A 16,001-nucleotide genomic window follows, 5' to 3' on the forward strand; every position below is an offset into this window, starting at 1 on the left:
TCATTAATCAAGGTTAAAATAGCAGCAAAATAGAAAATGAAGATGTTCTCTTTTTGCTCTGGGAAAATAATCTCAATATATCATAAACCTAATTTTGCTCTAATATACAATTGCATCACTAACATTAAAAATTAAGCTGCCATCACTAAGTATTTTTTGTCAACTACTGCATTTTTCTAAGTTTATGCATAATGAACATAATTGCAGGGAGACAGAAAATGAGGAGTCGAGGATGTTGAAAAGATCATGATTGCTTTGAATAAATTTACAGTGAAAAGCACCTGAAATTATGTATGTTGATATATGTGCTCTCCTCAGGGAGGACGATAAAGAAGCTATTTAGTGCTATAAAAGAATGTTTGTCCTTATGTTTCCCTCCAATGTACAGGACAAAATGGATGGCTTTAGGAAAAAGTCATACACTGCGGCTCTGAGATAGAAGTTATGTTTTTGACAATATTTTATAGATAAGGACATTTAGTTTTCCATGCTTACTTAAAAAGAAAGCACTGTATCTTTTATAGATAGTAAGCCGCTCTGCACTTATCTCCTGTAAACCAATTTTTTACCAACCAAAAAAAGACTGCAATCTATCAGGTAGGCTAAGTAAGCACTTGAACTGTGACCAGAAAACCTATGACCTTAACTTCATGACGTGCCCATTTTGGATAGTACTTTAGGGCTCATTCTTTGAGTGCATACTTTCATCAATTACCTGAACAAAAACATGCACAAGCAAATATCTTTTAAAATGTTACAGGTTAGAGAGAATAGATCACTATGCTACCCAGGGGCGGGCTGAGCCGGGGGGCAGCCACCCCGTGGATGCAAGCAGTGCCACCTGCTTAAACTGAATATTACCAGCGGCGCACAGGCACATGACACTCGATGCAGGCACAACATTGATGTCGCGGCCGCATCGCGTGTCGTGTGATGCGGCCGCCTGTGCGCCCCCCTGGGCTGAAATTTGCCAGCCCGCCCCTGATGCTGCCTATGCGTAGTTTGCACTAACAGCAATTAAAAATATGGTACTGTCAAAAACACAAGAATATAGCACATGCACAATTTTATTACTTTGTCAGTAATGCTATTGGTATGGGGATCACTAGTAAGTAATATTTGTAGGAATTTGACTAAGCTTCTGTTGCTCTATTGTCTTGAACTGGCACTTGGCAGTACTTGCAGAGTGTTGAAAACACAGTAACAACAAAAAGGATACCCCTCAGGTATACTTCAGAAATTGAGTAATATAGTGGAGAAAAATAAAGGCTGTTTTTCAATGTGATTGTTCCAAATATCCATTTTTCATACCAATACTTCTCAATCTCCACTTCAACCAGTGGCTTTGATTGTAAAATTATCAAATTCCATTCACTTTTGAGTTCCATACTGCTACTTCCACTTGTACCACTGGTAATTAATAGAAGAGGTTTAATACTTTTTATTTATGGTGAAACCATAATGGCACATGGATTAAACAGAAAAATGTGCCCCAAATACATGTATGGCGGATTTTCATTACCTGTATAAATGTTCATCGAACAACAGGCTTAAGTTATTCTGCATAGTTTTTGTTGTACGCATATTCACATAAGGAATGTGCATGAGTGCTGATGTACTGTACAGTCTCCTTAGGTAAACTAACTGTCATTCATAGACATCGATAGAACAGTTACATAGTGGATAAATAACTATGACAACACAATTACCAAGCCATAGAGATTGACCATGACATGATGGTATCCGTGTTTTATTCTGCAATAACAAATATACAAACCATACATTGTTTCAGCAATATTTTATCTGTACACTTTCCAATTCAATAAACAGTAACGTTAGAATTTCACATAAAGTTTTTAGAACAGTAAAGATGAGTGACATATATTATCAGATTTACCCATAGGGGAGAGGGGAGATTTCCCATCTGAAGCAAAGTGATAAGTTGGTGTGATTGTTTTTCTACAGCAGGGAAATTTTAATACAGAGCTTCTTCAGACTGGAATAAAAGTATGCTATGCTTGGCTGTGATTTTCTCTGCTGATATTGCAAAAGAACCTGTTTTGAATAATTAGTAGACATAGTATAAATGCAGATCTTCAGACAACTTACATTTTCCAGAGGCTGGATCCAGGCTCTTTCCATTCTTCACCCATCAAGACAGAGAAGCTGAAAGGCTTGAAGAGCTCCAAGCGGTGACTGTAAAATAAAGGAGAGAAAAAGCAGTTCTAATTCTGTTAAATGCATTGATAAATGGATCCCCCTTGTTCATGTAGCAATTATATCACTCTCATAGTAGGTGTGACTGGTGTGGAAAATTTGGCACATGAAAGTCATTTCAAACCACAGATGACTCATTACATTTTCATTCTACATAATAGATTTTACCTGAAATCTATTTTACATCTGTTTTTCTTCTGCAAACATAGTGAGCATGGCCGTGTCTTAACAGCTAAGTGATATATTTATGCTATGTTAAATATACAGCAGGATAGTCAGTGTCTTGTAACATAGCCACATTAATGTTATTCTCACTCTTTAGTGATTTGGAATCCACGAGCCTTGCAAAGCTGAAACTGTAGGTCTCTTGTTGACAGCAACATTTACTAAATTTGACTGGTTCAAACTACAAGCTTTATACACTTGTATCAGCTAGTTAGTGATAATAGCTACCTATAGTTATGCAGCACAGTGAAAAGTGAGAAATCATTGAAATGAGGGGAAAAATTAGTAATAACTACTAGAGCTTCTCTATAAGGACAGCCATTCTGGTAATAAAACATTAAACAATTAGACTTGTCTGCAAAGTGTTATGCATGCAAACTATACACTGTATATCATACTTGCCAACTCTCCCTGAATGTCAGGGAGACTCCCTGAAATAGAGGTGATCTCCCTCACTCCCTGAAGAGTCTGGCATTCTCCCTGATGCTGAGCCAGTACAAGACGTGGTTGGCTTCGCAATCTGTGGCATGATGACCACACAGTTCAGAGATTGTGTCCTATGTCAATGTATTAATGCCTATGGAGGTGGCCATTTTCATGGAGACCAAGATTTAATCAAAGACCGACAGGTAAGACAACATGACTTTAGTAATGGAGACAGAAATGTAAAAGACACTTCAGTCTCTAGAGATTCATTAGCTGCTTTTCTTTAATGCATAGTTGCATACTCTCCCGGAATGTCCGGGAGAGTCTCGCATTTCTGGGAGACCTCCCAGGCTCCCGGGAGAGCAGGGCAACCTCCCAGTTCTCGCCCCCGCAATAGATAAGTGGAGGGAGGGTGGGGCTTAATGACGCAAATATTTTGTCATCTTAGCCCCGCCCCCTGCTGTAATTGTCCCAAAATGTGACAATCGTTTAGAGGGCAGGGCCAAAATGATGCAATTCGTCAAAGCCTCTTCACGCCCACCTCCCCCGGGATCTCCCTGAAGCCTACGACGAAAAGTTGGCAAGTATGCTGTATATACAGTATTTCTTAGATTCTAAAACGTCATCAATTGTAAGAATGAGTCCTAAGAATAAAATAAAACGCTAAAGACGCACCCGCGATTCTAAGATGCACCCTAGTTTTAGAGATATTTATATGTGGGAAAAGCTGCGTCTGAGAATCAAAGCAATTTGGTAGGGTAAAATGGAGGTTTATGTATTGTACCTAACTATTTTGTATTCTCCGGATGTAAAGACTAAATAATCTATTTTTTAATCTGAGTGGCACTGTGTAAACATCTAAAAGGCTGGTGATTGGAAGGTGAACAAGCTAACACTAACTCTGTATCATCTATAGCATAGCATCGGACGTCCATTTCCGTACTTGTGTACCAAAATTCAATTGTATTAAGATTTGATCCTATCTTAGATTTGCGACCCTTAGGCCTGGAGAGGTAGAACAGAGTCGCCCATGTATAGGATGAGTACAGTAAGGGCATGTACACATAAGTGTAGCACATGCACAGTGCACATTTCAGGACACGCTTCTTAGCATGGCTGGATCACCTGTTAGGAAATCCAGGTTCCGTCTATAGCCCTGTGGCTCAATAGGGGGCCTATCAGGTAAATATATTAATCGCTCAAATAGCACAATATTGTATGGCAGTACAGCTCAACCACTAAATGCTGGGATGCAAACCCCTCTGCCAATAGTTCACTAGAGTAAAAAGAATAATACAGCTATGTAAGTAAATGCATATAATCCTTTTCACAGATCAATCAACCTGAGCAAAGAATATCAATAACAGCAATCACTCCTGAAAACAGTTCTTTTACTCCGGCTATCTAAAGCAAATAACACTTCAATATATGCATGACATTGGGTACCATTGGTGCACCTGTTGCATAACTTGAGTTATGTGAATTTCTTTAGTGTATAGCTGCAGTGATTACTTAAACGCAAATCCACAAATGAAGTAGCAGTTAATAAACGCATCAGTGTCTTTTTCTGGGGAACTTAAATGAATCTGTATCAGCCCCACCAAGAAGGGGAAATTAGTATCATCAGTCTCTTGCAGCGTGTGTACATGTGTTAAGATGAATGATCACACAATCTTTTATCGTGGAGGCAGGACTCTGTGCAGGCTGCAGCAGCTATCTACTAGGACCAAACCTCTTCTTGCCTGCAGTCTTCTCTGCTCACCCATGGTTCACTTAAGACTAGGAGATTCCCTCTTTGGTAACGGGCTAGGTTTGTATGCTCACAGATGTATTTCTCTACTGGGTTCATCTAAAGGTTCAGTCACAGGTCCCTTGTAAAATGTTCCCCAGAGCCTGTATACTCTCACCAACTTCAGAAGGGATCAGGCTCTCAAACCCTGTTCACAGGCTTGACTCTTGATTAGTCTGGCTGTTCTGTTCTAACACTTCTGCCCCATACTTTTCTGTTAGTCTGTTCTTGTGTGTGTCAGAGCTGCTTGCTTTTAATTAGTTTGATCTGCAATGCAGTCGTGCTCCCTGCATGTGTTAGGATTATGTTGTTAGATGTCAGGTTCTGCTGTTTATGAGAGCTGTTTATTTTTTCCCCTGTTTATGAGAGCTCAGTGATAGCATTTTGCTATTAGTGGTAGTGGCCTGTTATCCTATGTCTGCTTTCTGGTTCTGATCCCTGGCTATGTCTGCTATGATTCTGTTTCTGATCCCTGGCTATGTCTGACTACGGTTCTGCTTCTGATCCCTGGCTCTGACTGTTCCCGTTACTTGCCTGGCTGCCAAATACTCAGCGTTGAGATTGCGGTGTCCTGAAAAAGCCATGACGGCGGTACCATTACCATTTATAGAACTCATTATGTTTGCTGACATCTGGTGGTACATCTCTCTGGTGCTCAGCTTCTCCACATCCATTCTGGACTGCATCCTGATCATCAGTTGTACAGCTCCACTGAATCCAATTGAAGTGGTAAGAATCTGCATCGACATTTGTACTGTTTCAAGTGCTATTAGGGCCGGCTGCTCTGAGGGACTCAGGGTCTGTCTCAGAATACATTGTATTCTCTGGCCTTTTTTATTCTGCTGATAAGTACACTGTGACATTACGCTGTATCGCGTCTGCTGATTTGGGTTAATCTTTTGCTCTGATATTAGTAGTTTCTGTATCCTGCATTTCTGCCTGTTGATAGCTTAGTTGACTGCATATAATTTTGATCCTGATAAATCTGCATATGATTCTGAACCTGATAGTCTGCATTTGATATACTGCATCTGAAATTCTGTATATACTGTTTGTTGCTGGTCATTTGTGTTCTAAAATAAAGACTGTGATTTTAATTCACACACCACACAATTTCTGCTGCTAACCTAACACTTTCTTCTTGCAGCTTCTCCATACACTCTTCCAACATGGAACATGGCTCCCCTTCCCCAGACAGCTCCTATTTATCTGCTCTTCTCTTCTTATTGGTGTCGGCCACTGGTTGAAGTGGAGATTGAGCCACTGGTTGCCCTCTTTCCCCCTCCTTGACTGCTTGGGGAACCATTGCATCTTCGCTGATCTGAGTACAATGATCTAGAGAATCAGCTGTGCAGTATATATATAATATATATATAGATAGATGCTCAGGCTTGGTTCACTGAACACACCCGAACTTAGCAGATTTGAGTACAGAGCCAAGCCAGCTTGGTATTTTCGCGCGCCCTCGAAATTGAAAACCAGGTAAAACGTCATCGTTACGCCGTCGGATCTCGCAAGTTTTGAATTCTATAAGTACTGCCCTCCACAGTGATCCAGCGCCATTTCACAGAGGGACACAGAAGGGGTAGCACAGTTCTTGGCAGTCTCTAGAGCAGTTGGGCAGCGTCATAGTTAGAAAAGAAAGAGGAGGGGTAGCAGAGTTCTTCAAAGTCTTCAGTGACATTCAGGAAAGCTCCATTGCTAACTGTCATTGCTGAAATAGAATTAATATGTCTGACAGGCTTGGTCTTACAAATCTGCAGTCACATTTTACTGTGTTATATAGGTTACACACAAAGAGGAGAGCTCCATTGCTAATTGTCATTGCTGAAATAGAAATACTAGGGCTGGCAGGCTAGGTCTTCTGAATTTGCAGTCCAATTGTTCGGTGTTATATAGGTAATACAAAAAGAGGAGAACTCTATTGCTCCATTGCTAATTGTCATTGCTGAAATTGAAATACTAGGGTTGGCAGTGTTGTTCTTAATCTGCAGTCACATTGTACTCTGTTATCAAAATTGATTCAGAGCAGTACACCGAAGACCAGGAGCACCAAGCAGCTGCTGGCACCAGTCATGATGATAGTAATCCCTCTATATACATATAGTCACAAGTTTTCATGCGTAATGGAATGAGGAGCATTGGTGTGTCTAGAAAAGGAATATTTGCAGAGAAGGATTGGAACTAGTATGCTGCCTAGGGTCTCATGGGGTCGTAATCTGGTTCTGTTTCTTAGGACCTGTATCTTTTGCCGGTACTGGAGGCATGGTGTAAAGATAAGTGCTCCTGATGATGACACCAGCAGCCCTATCTAGTTGCTTCTAATTAACTGTTTGCAAATTGACCCCTCCAGCTGATAGTACTTCATTCATTAGCCTAGCAGCAATATTATGTTGTGCATGTCTATTAAATTATCATTTTGGCAAATGTTGTTAAATGTAGAGTACTGGCAAGGCAAGATCTCCACCACTACTGAAAGGGTTGCTGAAACACACTGGTCGAAATAAATGCAGTGGGAGCCGCCTTCGCTCTGCCAATACAGTTGAAGCTAACCATGCATACAAGGAACTGCAGTGAAGAACTATCTCAGCAATACCTGTCTTTTACAAGAAACAGCAATGAGAGCAAAGTCATATTATGATGATTAACTTGTTACTTTACTCTCACTGCTGCTCCTTCCAATAGATGTGGCTTACTGCAGACATAGGTGAATTGCACCCAATAAAAAGTCCCCATTCTCTTTCCTGTTTCTTCCAATCTTTCAAGACTGATATCTTGTCATAGAGTTTCAAGGTGAATCTGCAAGTATTGGGAGAATCCATACTGAAAGTAATTCCACCATGCTCGTTTCTAGGAATAGGTCATGGACTAAGGGCAGGTTGAGAGAGTGGCTGGCCTATCACGACACCGACTCTTTTGACTGCTTTTCCACCTGGAGAGATGACTAACTTTACTATCTGTAATGGAATACTGTAGACTACTGCAAAGTTATACAATAAGGGAGTCAGTGATCTGCCCAGTGGACATACGCATCACAAAAGGTGACAAATAGGGCATACACAATTTTATTGCAAACAGTTTCTAAATTGAACATGTCTAGCATATTACATCAAATGTTATTACATTATTAAACATTCCTATTCATTTCTTATCATTTTATCATCAATCTATCATCCTTACACACTAAATCTTATTTTTAAGGCAGTCCAGGCCACAACAATAATAATTTGAACATAAATGTCCATCAAAAATTAAGTGTTAATATTGCCCTCTCAATTCCAGGATTTTAAAACTCATTGAATACTTCTGAATTGGAGATACAAATTAAGCTAATTCTCAAACAACACCTTCTGAAAACTCGGTTATGATGGCCAAATGATGGCCACTATACTGATATAGCATTATTTCAACTTATTTATTCATTATTACCTATTGCCAATATTAAATTTGTGTAAAATAATTTTTTGTTTTGGTGAAAATAAATATTTCTTATTAATTTTTTTTAGAATTTCACAAAACAAATGTTCGAATATCAGTAAGAAACAAGAAATGTGGATTCAAATATTATAAATGGCACTTCATTTATTATAATTGCATTTACTATATTGCAAACAGCGGGGATTTGAGAAGAGTTTGGTTATATGAAGACACCGGGATGGTAACCAACGGAGACACATAGGAAGAGACAAATATACAAACTGATATAAGAAAGATAGCAGCACTAATATTTACACGCAAGTAACTCATACATGCTTGCAAAACATTCAGGCATGTATGGAATATTAATTTGGAAACACAGGTTCTGACACATATGTAGATGTAATGCAGCAACAGATACATGCATGGACACATTTAGGTACATCTTAATATAAATAAGTATGTGCAATAGCGCAAAACAACTGGTAGCCTCCTAGTCTACATGTACAGCATTCTCATTACTTCATTTCCACTGTAAATCTGGCCTCCTCACTGACCACTACTTCACTGCAACAAGTAGTTTCCAGCAGCTGTAATAGTTATTACTGATAGATGTAGAAGCCACATACTTTCAATATAAAAACCTGAAACCACACATGATCTAATTGGATTTAAACCCTGCAACTTCCTCTACATAAGCGCTCAGCATTAGCATGGTGTTTTCAATCTTCCTAAAGTGGACTAAACGCCACCACCATGGGCAAAAGGTAAGAAGACTGGTGCAGGGCTGTAGTTGTGGGAGTGTAACATGAGTCTGTTTATCTTGGCCAAGAGCTGTATACGTTGTATATAATGGGCAGAGGACATGAGGCTATTTATCTGGACAATGTGAGCTTAAAATGATTGGTGCAGGGCAGTGTTCCCTCTAAGCAGAGCAATCTGGAAATGATAGAGTTAAACCTGTATCTTACTAGGAAACATCCTGCAGATTGTGAATGCAAACCTTCCGGGTGGAGCCCTCATTAGAGTGACCTTTTAACTCTTTCCTTTCCAGATTGCTCAGTTTAGAGGGAACACTGGTGCAGGGTTATTATTCTGGACGCAAGGCTGTAATTGTGGGCATAAGGCTATTAATATGAATACGGGATGAATGTTCAGTGCATAAGGCTTTTATGCTGTGTACAGTGCTGAATAATGTGTGCAACAGAATATGGTGGGCATGAGGTCATTATGCTGGGCCCAAGGGCAGTTTGTGGTGGGTATGAGGTGGTAAATGATGGGCATGGTTCTGCTCTACACAGTATGTACTGTTTTCACTATATTCCACACATGCCAACTACTTACTTTTGATTAACTTTTTCTCTTTTACTATTAAGTATACCCTTTTCCACTATATCAAGTATCCACCGAAGCGTGCCACATGCTACACACCATATGGTTTGTTATAAATTATTTTAATAATGTACTGTATGTTCTATTTATTTTTGCAATCCAGCCCTCCACCATATATGTTTAAAAAAAAAATGAGGTCCCCATACCTGAAAAGGTGGTCAGCACTGATTCACCTTGACATAAAAACATAGGCACAAACACGCAGCAACATTGTTGCAGAAAATGGCAAACTGAAGTGGCAAGAGTTGACTAAGGGTATGCCATGCTACCATTCATGTAAAGCGGCATGGCCCTTTAAGGAAACACATCACATATCATTTGCCAAAGTGTTAACTCCCGAGCACTTTTTCTACCACCAGATGTCTTAAAACTGAATTTTCCATTGATACTATAAGAAACTCTGCCAGGCTGGGCAGGCCATCCTATAACATAGAGACCCACAGCATGGGGTCCCCCAGTCTAACATGAAACTAAGGCTGTAATTGTGGGCATAAGGCTGCAGGCCAGGCTCATGCATGAGGCTGAATTCCTTAGGGGAAACAGGACAAGTCTTATGTAGGCTACCTAATGTCTAGTGTTATGTTATGTGTATGACATCTGTACTTCTGACACATCCATATGCCAGTATGTACAATGCAGAATCAAATTAACCTATCTACCTAGTGTAGTGTTATGCTAAGTATTGATGCATCTTTACTACAGACGCATCAACATGCCAGCATCTACAATAAAATGTAGTATAATATTACAGCATGTTATTTACCTGAGTGTTATGACACATTTACATCTAAATAACAATGAACTAAATTGAACCAGGCAAGCCTTCCCCTCTCAACGAATCACAAACGTATTTCCGAAACACAATATCTTCAATACACACTTGTTTCATCTAGGGAATTCCACCCCATGCTGGGACTTGTTTTACATACTGACAGGGGGCCCCACACTGTGGATCTCCTGTTATAGTGTGACTTGGCCAACCTGGTGGTGGTTGCGGCTTTAGCATGAGGATCCCACACTCATTGTCCCCCTGTTTTAAGGTAATCAGCCAGACTATTGTGGGAAATGAAGTCTTATTAGCATCCATGTTGTCACTTTTCCTCCATGTTTAAGCAAGATATGCATTTTTGTAAAATATCAAACTTGTTTCCTGTAGCAAAGTGGCCTAGTGGTTAGCACTTCTGCCTCACAGTGCTGGGGTCATGAGTTCGATTCCCGACCATGGCCTTATCTGTGTGGAGTTTCTATGTTCTCCCCGTGTTTGCGTGGGTTTCCTCCAGGTGCTCTGGTTTCCTCCCACACTCCAAAAACATACTGGTAGGTTAATTGGCTGCTATCAAAAATTTACTCTAGTCTCTCCCTCTCTGTCTGCCTGTCTCCTTCTCTGTGTGTGAGTGTGTGTCTATATTAGGGAATTTAGACTGTAAGCTCCAATGGGGCAGGGACCGATGTGAATGAGTTCTCTGTACAGCGCTGCGGAATTAGTGGCGCTATATAAATAAATGATGATGATGATGTATTTTTATTGTTTTTTGGAAAAAAGCTAAAGAGATCTGACTGTATTTCCAGACTTGCTTGAACACTTGATAATTTTATTTAAGTTGGAAAACTTCTTATTTACTGCTGTTTTGAGTATCATCTATGTTTGGAGGCCAACTAACTAGGTTTTACATAGAAACACATTAGGATAGTATAAAAATGCAGTTTCTGAATATGCTTGAAAGCATCTGAAAATTATGCTGCAAACAATCTGCTTGGGTATATGCTCTGCTGTGCTGTCTTGGAAATAAAACTATCTATCTTCAAGGATACCTGACATCTGATTACCTGATTTTCTAATAGCTGTACCAGTCCCCAAGCAGCCAGCACTTGTATTGCATACAAAGCAGTAATGCTGATTTAGAAAGTTATGTTATAGTATCGCAATACAAAATTGTGACTCAAGAATGGTACGATGCTGTAAATCGTGACATTCCAGGTCTAACACTTGCTACATCTGTATACTAATACAAATGCATAGTGATAGGGACACAGAAACATGGACACAGGAGGTCATTACTTTTACCCAGACATATTTTCATACACACACTATTTAATACAATCAGAATATATGAGCACACACATCTTCATGCATAGTGTACACATTAATAGCACAATTCTGGCTATGGTAATGTCTAGATTGGCTAAAGGTTCTAGTTGACCACCAACTGTCCTTCAACTCTAAATGATCTTCCTTGTGTATCTAAACTATTGATCTTTACTGCATTATATTCATTGAGAGCCCCACAAGCACACAGAACTGCTAATATTATAATGTAGGAGTGCGGCATTTAAGCTTTGAAGAGAATTACATCGCTGTTGCACCATGAGTGTGCTAAACCACTGTCAAAAGTGGGTGTGTGGGCTTCCTACTAAAAGAAAGGACTGCATTTCGGTTTTGCCAATGTGTTCCTGGCATGATGTGGTTAAGAAAAGGGTACACACTCTGCAAAGCTGCAAATAGCCTGGGCTCCACTGCATTACTACTACAGCACTGCGCTGAGACCGTCTTTTTCCTGCAAGGTGATTAAGTACTGTTTGATGCCTTGTCAATAAAATAATCAGTTCAGCAACATGACATTAGTGTGGGCAGTCCCTTTCTCACTGCTCCTGTAAGGAGCCCCACCTCCATGTAGTACCTGCTCTGTGGACTGTATGTGGTACAGTTGACATGGAAATCTTTATATATTCAGATAGGCAACTAGTTATTCTACTAAAAGACTGCAAACGTATAGACCTCTAGTATATTCTACCAATAAGTCCAACCTTTTTGATACTGGAATTTACTACAGCCCATTTGTTCTAAGGACATCATATATTGTCTTCTCCCTCCTATTTGCTATCGCTTCATTGCAGATGTACAGTTATCGTATCATTGCTTCACAACGTACGGTGACTGCAAAATAAATGTTATTACTGGCTTTGAGCAGTACTGCTTTTACCAGTAAACAATTCTGTTCAAATCATGACTATCACAAACAACTTTGTCAAATGTCTCCAATTAGTAATCAAAGCCTGCACAGTAACTGCTTTTCAGTGCCAGCAGTCTTTTCTGTTTTCCTTGTTGCTAAAATTGCTTTCAGACTATTGTAGAGAGAGATCAATCGTTCCTTTTTACACAATAAAATAGTTGTCCACATCAATATTTGCACCACAGTCATTTTACACTTACAAATCAGGTTTCTGACCCGCTTGTACTTCCTTTTCAGGGACAGGATAAAGTGCTTCATAGGTTCTCTTCGAGCCAGAACCATGTATTGCATAAGCATTAAAATGGTCTACTGAAGGAGGGAAATATTCCCAGGGAAGAAGTGCGCTACCTCTCCATGTCACCTCTGTTGTTGATGCTTCAAAGGACAGTGGTAGACATGCCTGTACATGGAAAGAACCAGAATATTATAAACTCATCCTCAGGGACACACATCGGTGTTAGAGAAACAGTGGCATGCATTATTTCTACATATCCCCACGAATGCAAGAGCGTGAAGGACAAAATCTCTATATGACAAAGACAAATGTAACATGTTAACACACTGTGCTGCTGAATAGACAGGCTCATCCATATAATCAATTATGTGCTCAATGTTCTCCTGTGGTGCTGTAACTTAGTGAGGATATGTTTGTGTATATGACCACAAGTAATCCTGCTTAGATTATGATTACTCCAGAATAGAAGGGTTAGTTCAACCACACCAGGTAAATTTCTTACATCATCCCCTAAATTTGTTAGTATGAGACCTTCTACTCATGGTATCTATGTGTTCTCTAATCTGATAGGTGCACCCATACACATACGAGCATACAATCACATGCAAAAAAAAAGAAGAAATGTGTTTACTGGAGTACTCTGGGATTTTGATTAATAAAACTTAAATCTTTAAAAAAAATCTTTAAAATATATACATATATTTAATCTGATTTAAAAAACTGCAGTTTAATCTGCATTTTTTTTTAAAATCACTTTATTTTAACATTATAAGTAAAATCGCATCACAATTTCACAATAGTTTTTATCTATATCGCTACCCTTCATGACGAGCTATGGCTATATTTTATAGAACTTTATTTAAGATTTAAGGTTTATTAATCAACATCCCAGCAAACACATTTCTTATTTTCTTTTGTATGTATATACTCCAGAATAGACAAGTATAATATAACATTGCTATTATGAGGTCACTAATAAGAAGTTGGACTGAATTTATTAATGGATATGCAAGAATCTGGAACAACTTCTTATCTGCAACTCCAATTGCTTTATACTGCTATTTTAGTAACTCCATACATGCCATTAACATATATGCTTGTATTCAGATTTCAGTTTATAATTAAAATGGTGCTTTTTTAATGTAAAATATATAAAATATATTAGTTGTTAGCACTAAACATCTAAGTTTTAATTTGTTTAAACTAAACAATAAAATAATTGCTTTTCTTAATATCAACATGCTATATAGGTCAGATATCCTTGCAAGTCAAGCCATGCTATCCCTCTAGCTTACAGCTTTAAAAAGCAACGTTTTACCTGCTGACTTAAAAAAAATTTCAATGAAACTAGAGCTTGTCCAGAGGATCATTCCATACAATGGACTTGTGCAGTTTGGAACACAATTGATCCCTATGCAGTGCCACGTGTGTTGTTCACACTCATAGTGTTCAGCAACTATGCCAAATAACAAGATCGCAAGGGGCTCAAGTACTAAAACGTTGAATAAAAGTACCTGCAATGTTTAGCATGTATTTAAACATGCTAAACATTGCCCCTATAGAGCACTGCCGCAGACGCTTCTTTGACAGCACCGCGGCTGCTGTACAAATCTGTATCGCTGAAATGGAGGTGCTGCGCATGCGCAGCCTAGCAAGCTCCTCTCACGCATATCTCCAGGAATTACATCACTCGCTGGCTGCCCTGCTGAACGGTGAGGGCTTATGGCAATTTTATATAGAGAGATACATCGGTAAATAGGTCTCTGGTCTTCGATACTGCCCTCGAGCATTCTTGTTTAGTGTTTTGATTCATAGACCAAAGACTCCATTTCTGGTGAGTCTGCAGGACTGAGATGCAGAGCTGTTTGATATAAATAAATATTGCATAGGATTAATAAACAAGAGGGTCCTATAATACTACTACAGGATCCTCTACTTTATGAACACTATAATACAATATTTATATATATCACACAGCTCTGCATCTCAACCCTGCAGACCAGAAATGTTTTTTTATGTTTTATATTTGCTTTGTTCCGAATTCAACTATTTGGAAACCCCCCCTTAAAAATCCTGTGTTTGCCCCTGAAAGTCATATAAGAAGAATATTTTTATATATCTGTCCCTTAATATTTACATAATACAAAATAAAAATGGAACATTTGCATAGAGTTAGAATTATTTGAAAACATCATCACATTATCACTGTTTATACTACTTACCAATGTCAGGCACTGTCTTTAGAAGTATTAAGCACAACCAGCAAATAAGTATATACCCATAACTGCATTGGGGAGACATATGTTGCATTGGCAATAATTTAGTTATTTATATATATTTTATTTGTATTATGTAGCTGATTTTTGCCTAGACAGTGCTTCAAGTTTAAATTTCCTTCAATGCTTGTGATGTTCTCATTATTTATGGGGTTATACAGATGCACTTAACACTCTGTTCAAATTATCAATTAGATATAATCATCCTGTGATGAAGCCAAGAGCTGTAGAGTACACGCACATTCTAAATTTGGCAAATCACCACTAATTATTCATGGAGTTAAAAAGAAAGGATGAAGCTAAAGGTTTCTAAACTGTATTATCCCTAATCTTCGCCCGCCCTCCTGTTTTATAGCTGACAACTGTGTTGTGCAGAACATGCCAGCTTTAATTAGAAATTTCATTTTATTAAATGGCTGCTTGGCAGGGAAAGACTGGGACTGAAAGGACGAGGAAAGAGAAGGCAGACGATCCTCCAGGTAGCTCATTTTCTCTTCTGCAGTCCGTGGTCAGGATCTGATTCTCTGCTATTTTAAATGTTTATGATTCACATTTCAGGCAGTTCAGCAGAATATGAGTCTTCAGCAGAACCATAATCCTCACTTACCTTCCAAATATTTCTGCGCTGTGAAAGAAGTAGCACCAAATGATGCCCATGTCTGCAAAAATAAAAATGCACAGTAGTATGTACTTGAGTGATTTCTAGTATAAGTACCTAAACTCTACAACTGGGAAGAGGGACATATGCAGGTATGATTGTATTCACACTGTGCACACAGCAGCAACTGCACAACTGCCTAATTCCCAGACAGCACTGCTCCGTTATTCAGAAGATTAAAAAAAAACATTCAGATATAAATTTTCCAATGCTGCCTTCTATTTTTAAAATGTGTCAACAAAAAAACAGTGTGTTGTTTACTGTCCTAAAATGAGCCTTATTTCAATATTTTACAGATGATTGATTGTTCATTTCTGTAAAATAACAATGTAAACAACATATTTTGATCATTTAT

General features: G+C 38.8%; 1 protein-coding gene across 4 annotated transcripts in view; it reads right to left on the reverse strand.

Moving 5' to 3' along the window:
• C1H4orf33 (chromosome 1 C4orf33 homolog) overlaps positions 1 to 16,001 on the reverse strand; it is a 120,304-nt gene that overhangs the window by 67,794 nt on the left and 36,509 nt on the right. For all 4 annotated transcript variants that reach the window (XM_075199856.1, XM_075199845.1, XM_075199867.1 and 1 more), the window contains exons 4-6: positions 15,596 to 15,647; positions 12,678 to 12,877; positions 2,110 to 2,196 (exon numbers count right to left, since the gene is read on the reverse strand). In XM_075199856.1, the coding sequence (XP_075055957.1) occupies positions 2,110 to 2,196; positions 12,678 to 12,877; positions 15,596 to 15,647 (339 nt within the window). The remainder of the gene's footprint in view (positions 1 to 2,109; positions 2,197 to 12,677; positions 12,878 to 15,595; positions 15,648 to 16,001) is intronic.

Source organism: Mixophyes fleayi, chromosome 1, assembly GCF_038048845.1.
Source record: "Mixophyes fleayi isolate aMixFle1 chromosome 1, aMixFle1.hap1, whole genome shotgun sequence".
NCBI classification, from domain to species: Eukaryota; Metazoa; Chordata; class Amphibia; order Anura; family Limnodynastidae; genus Mixophyes; species Mixophyes fleayi.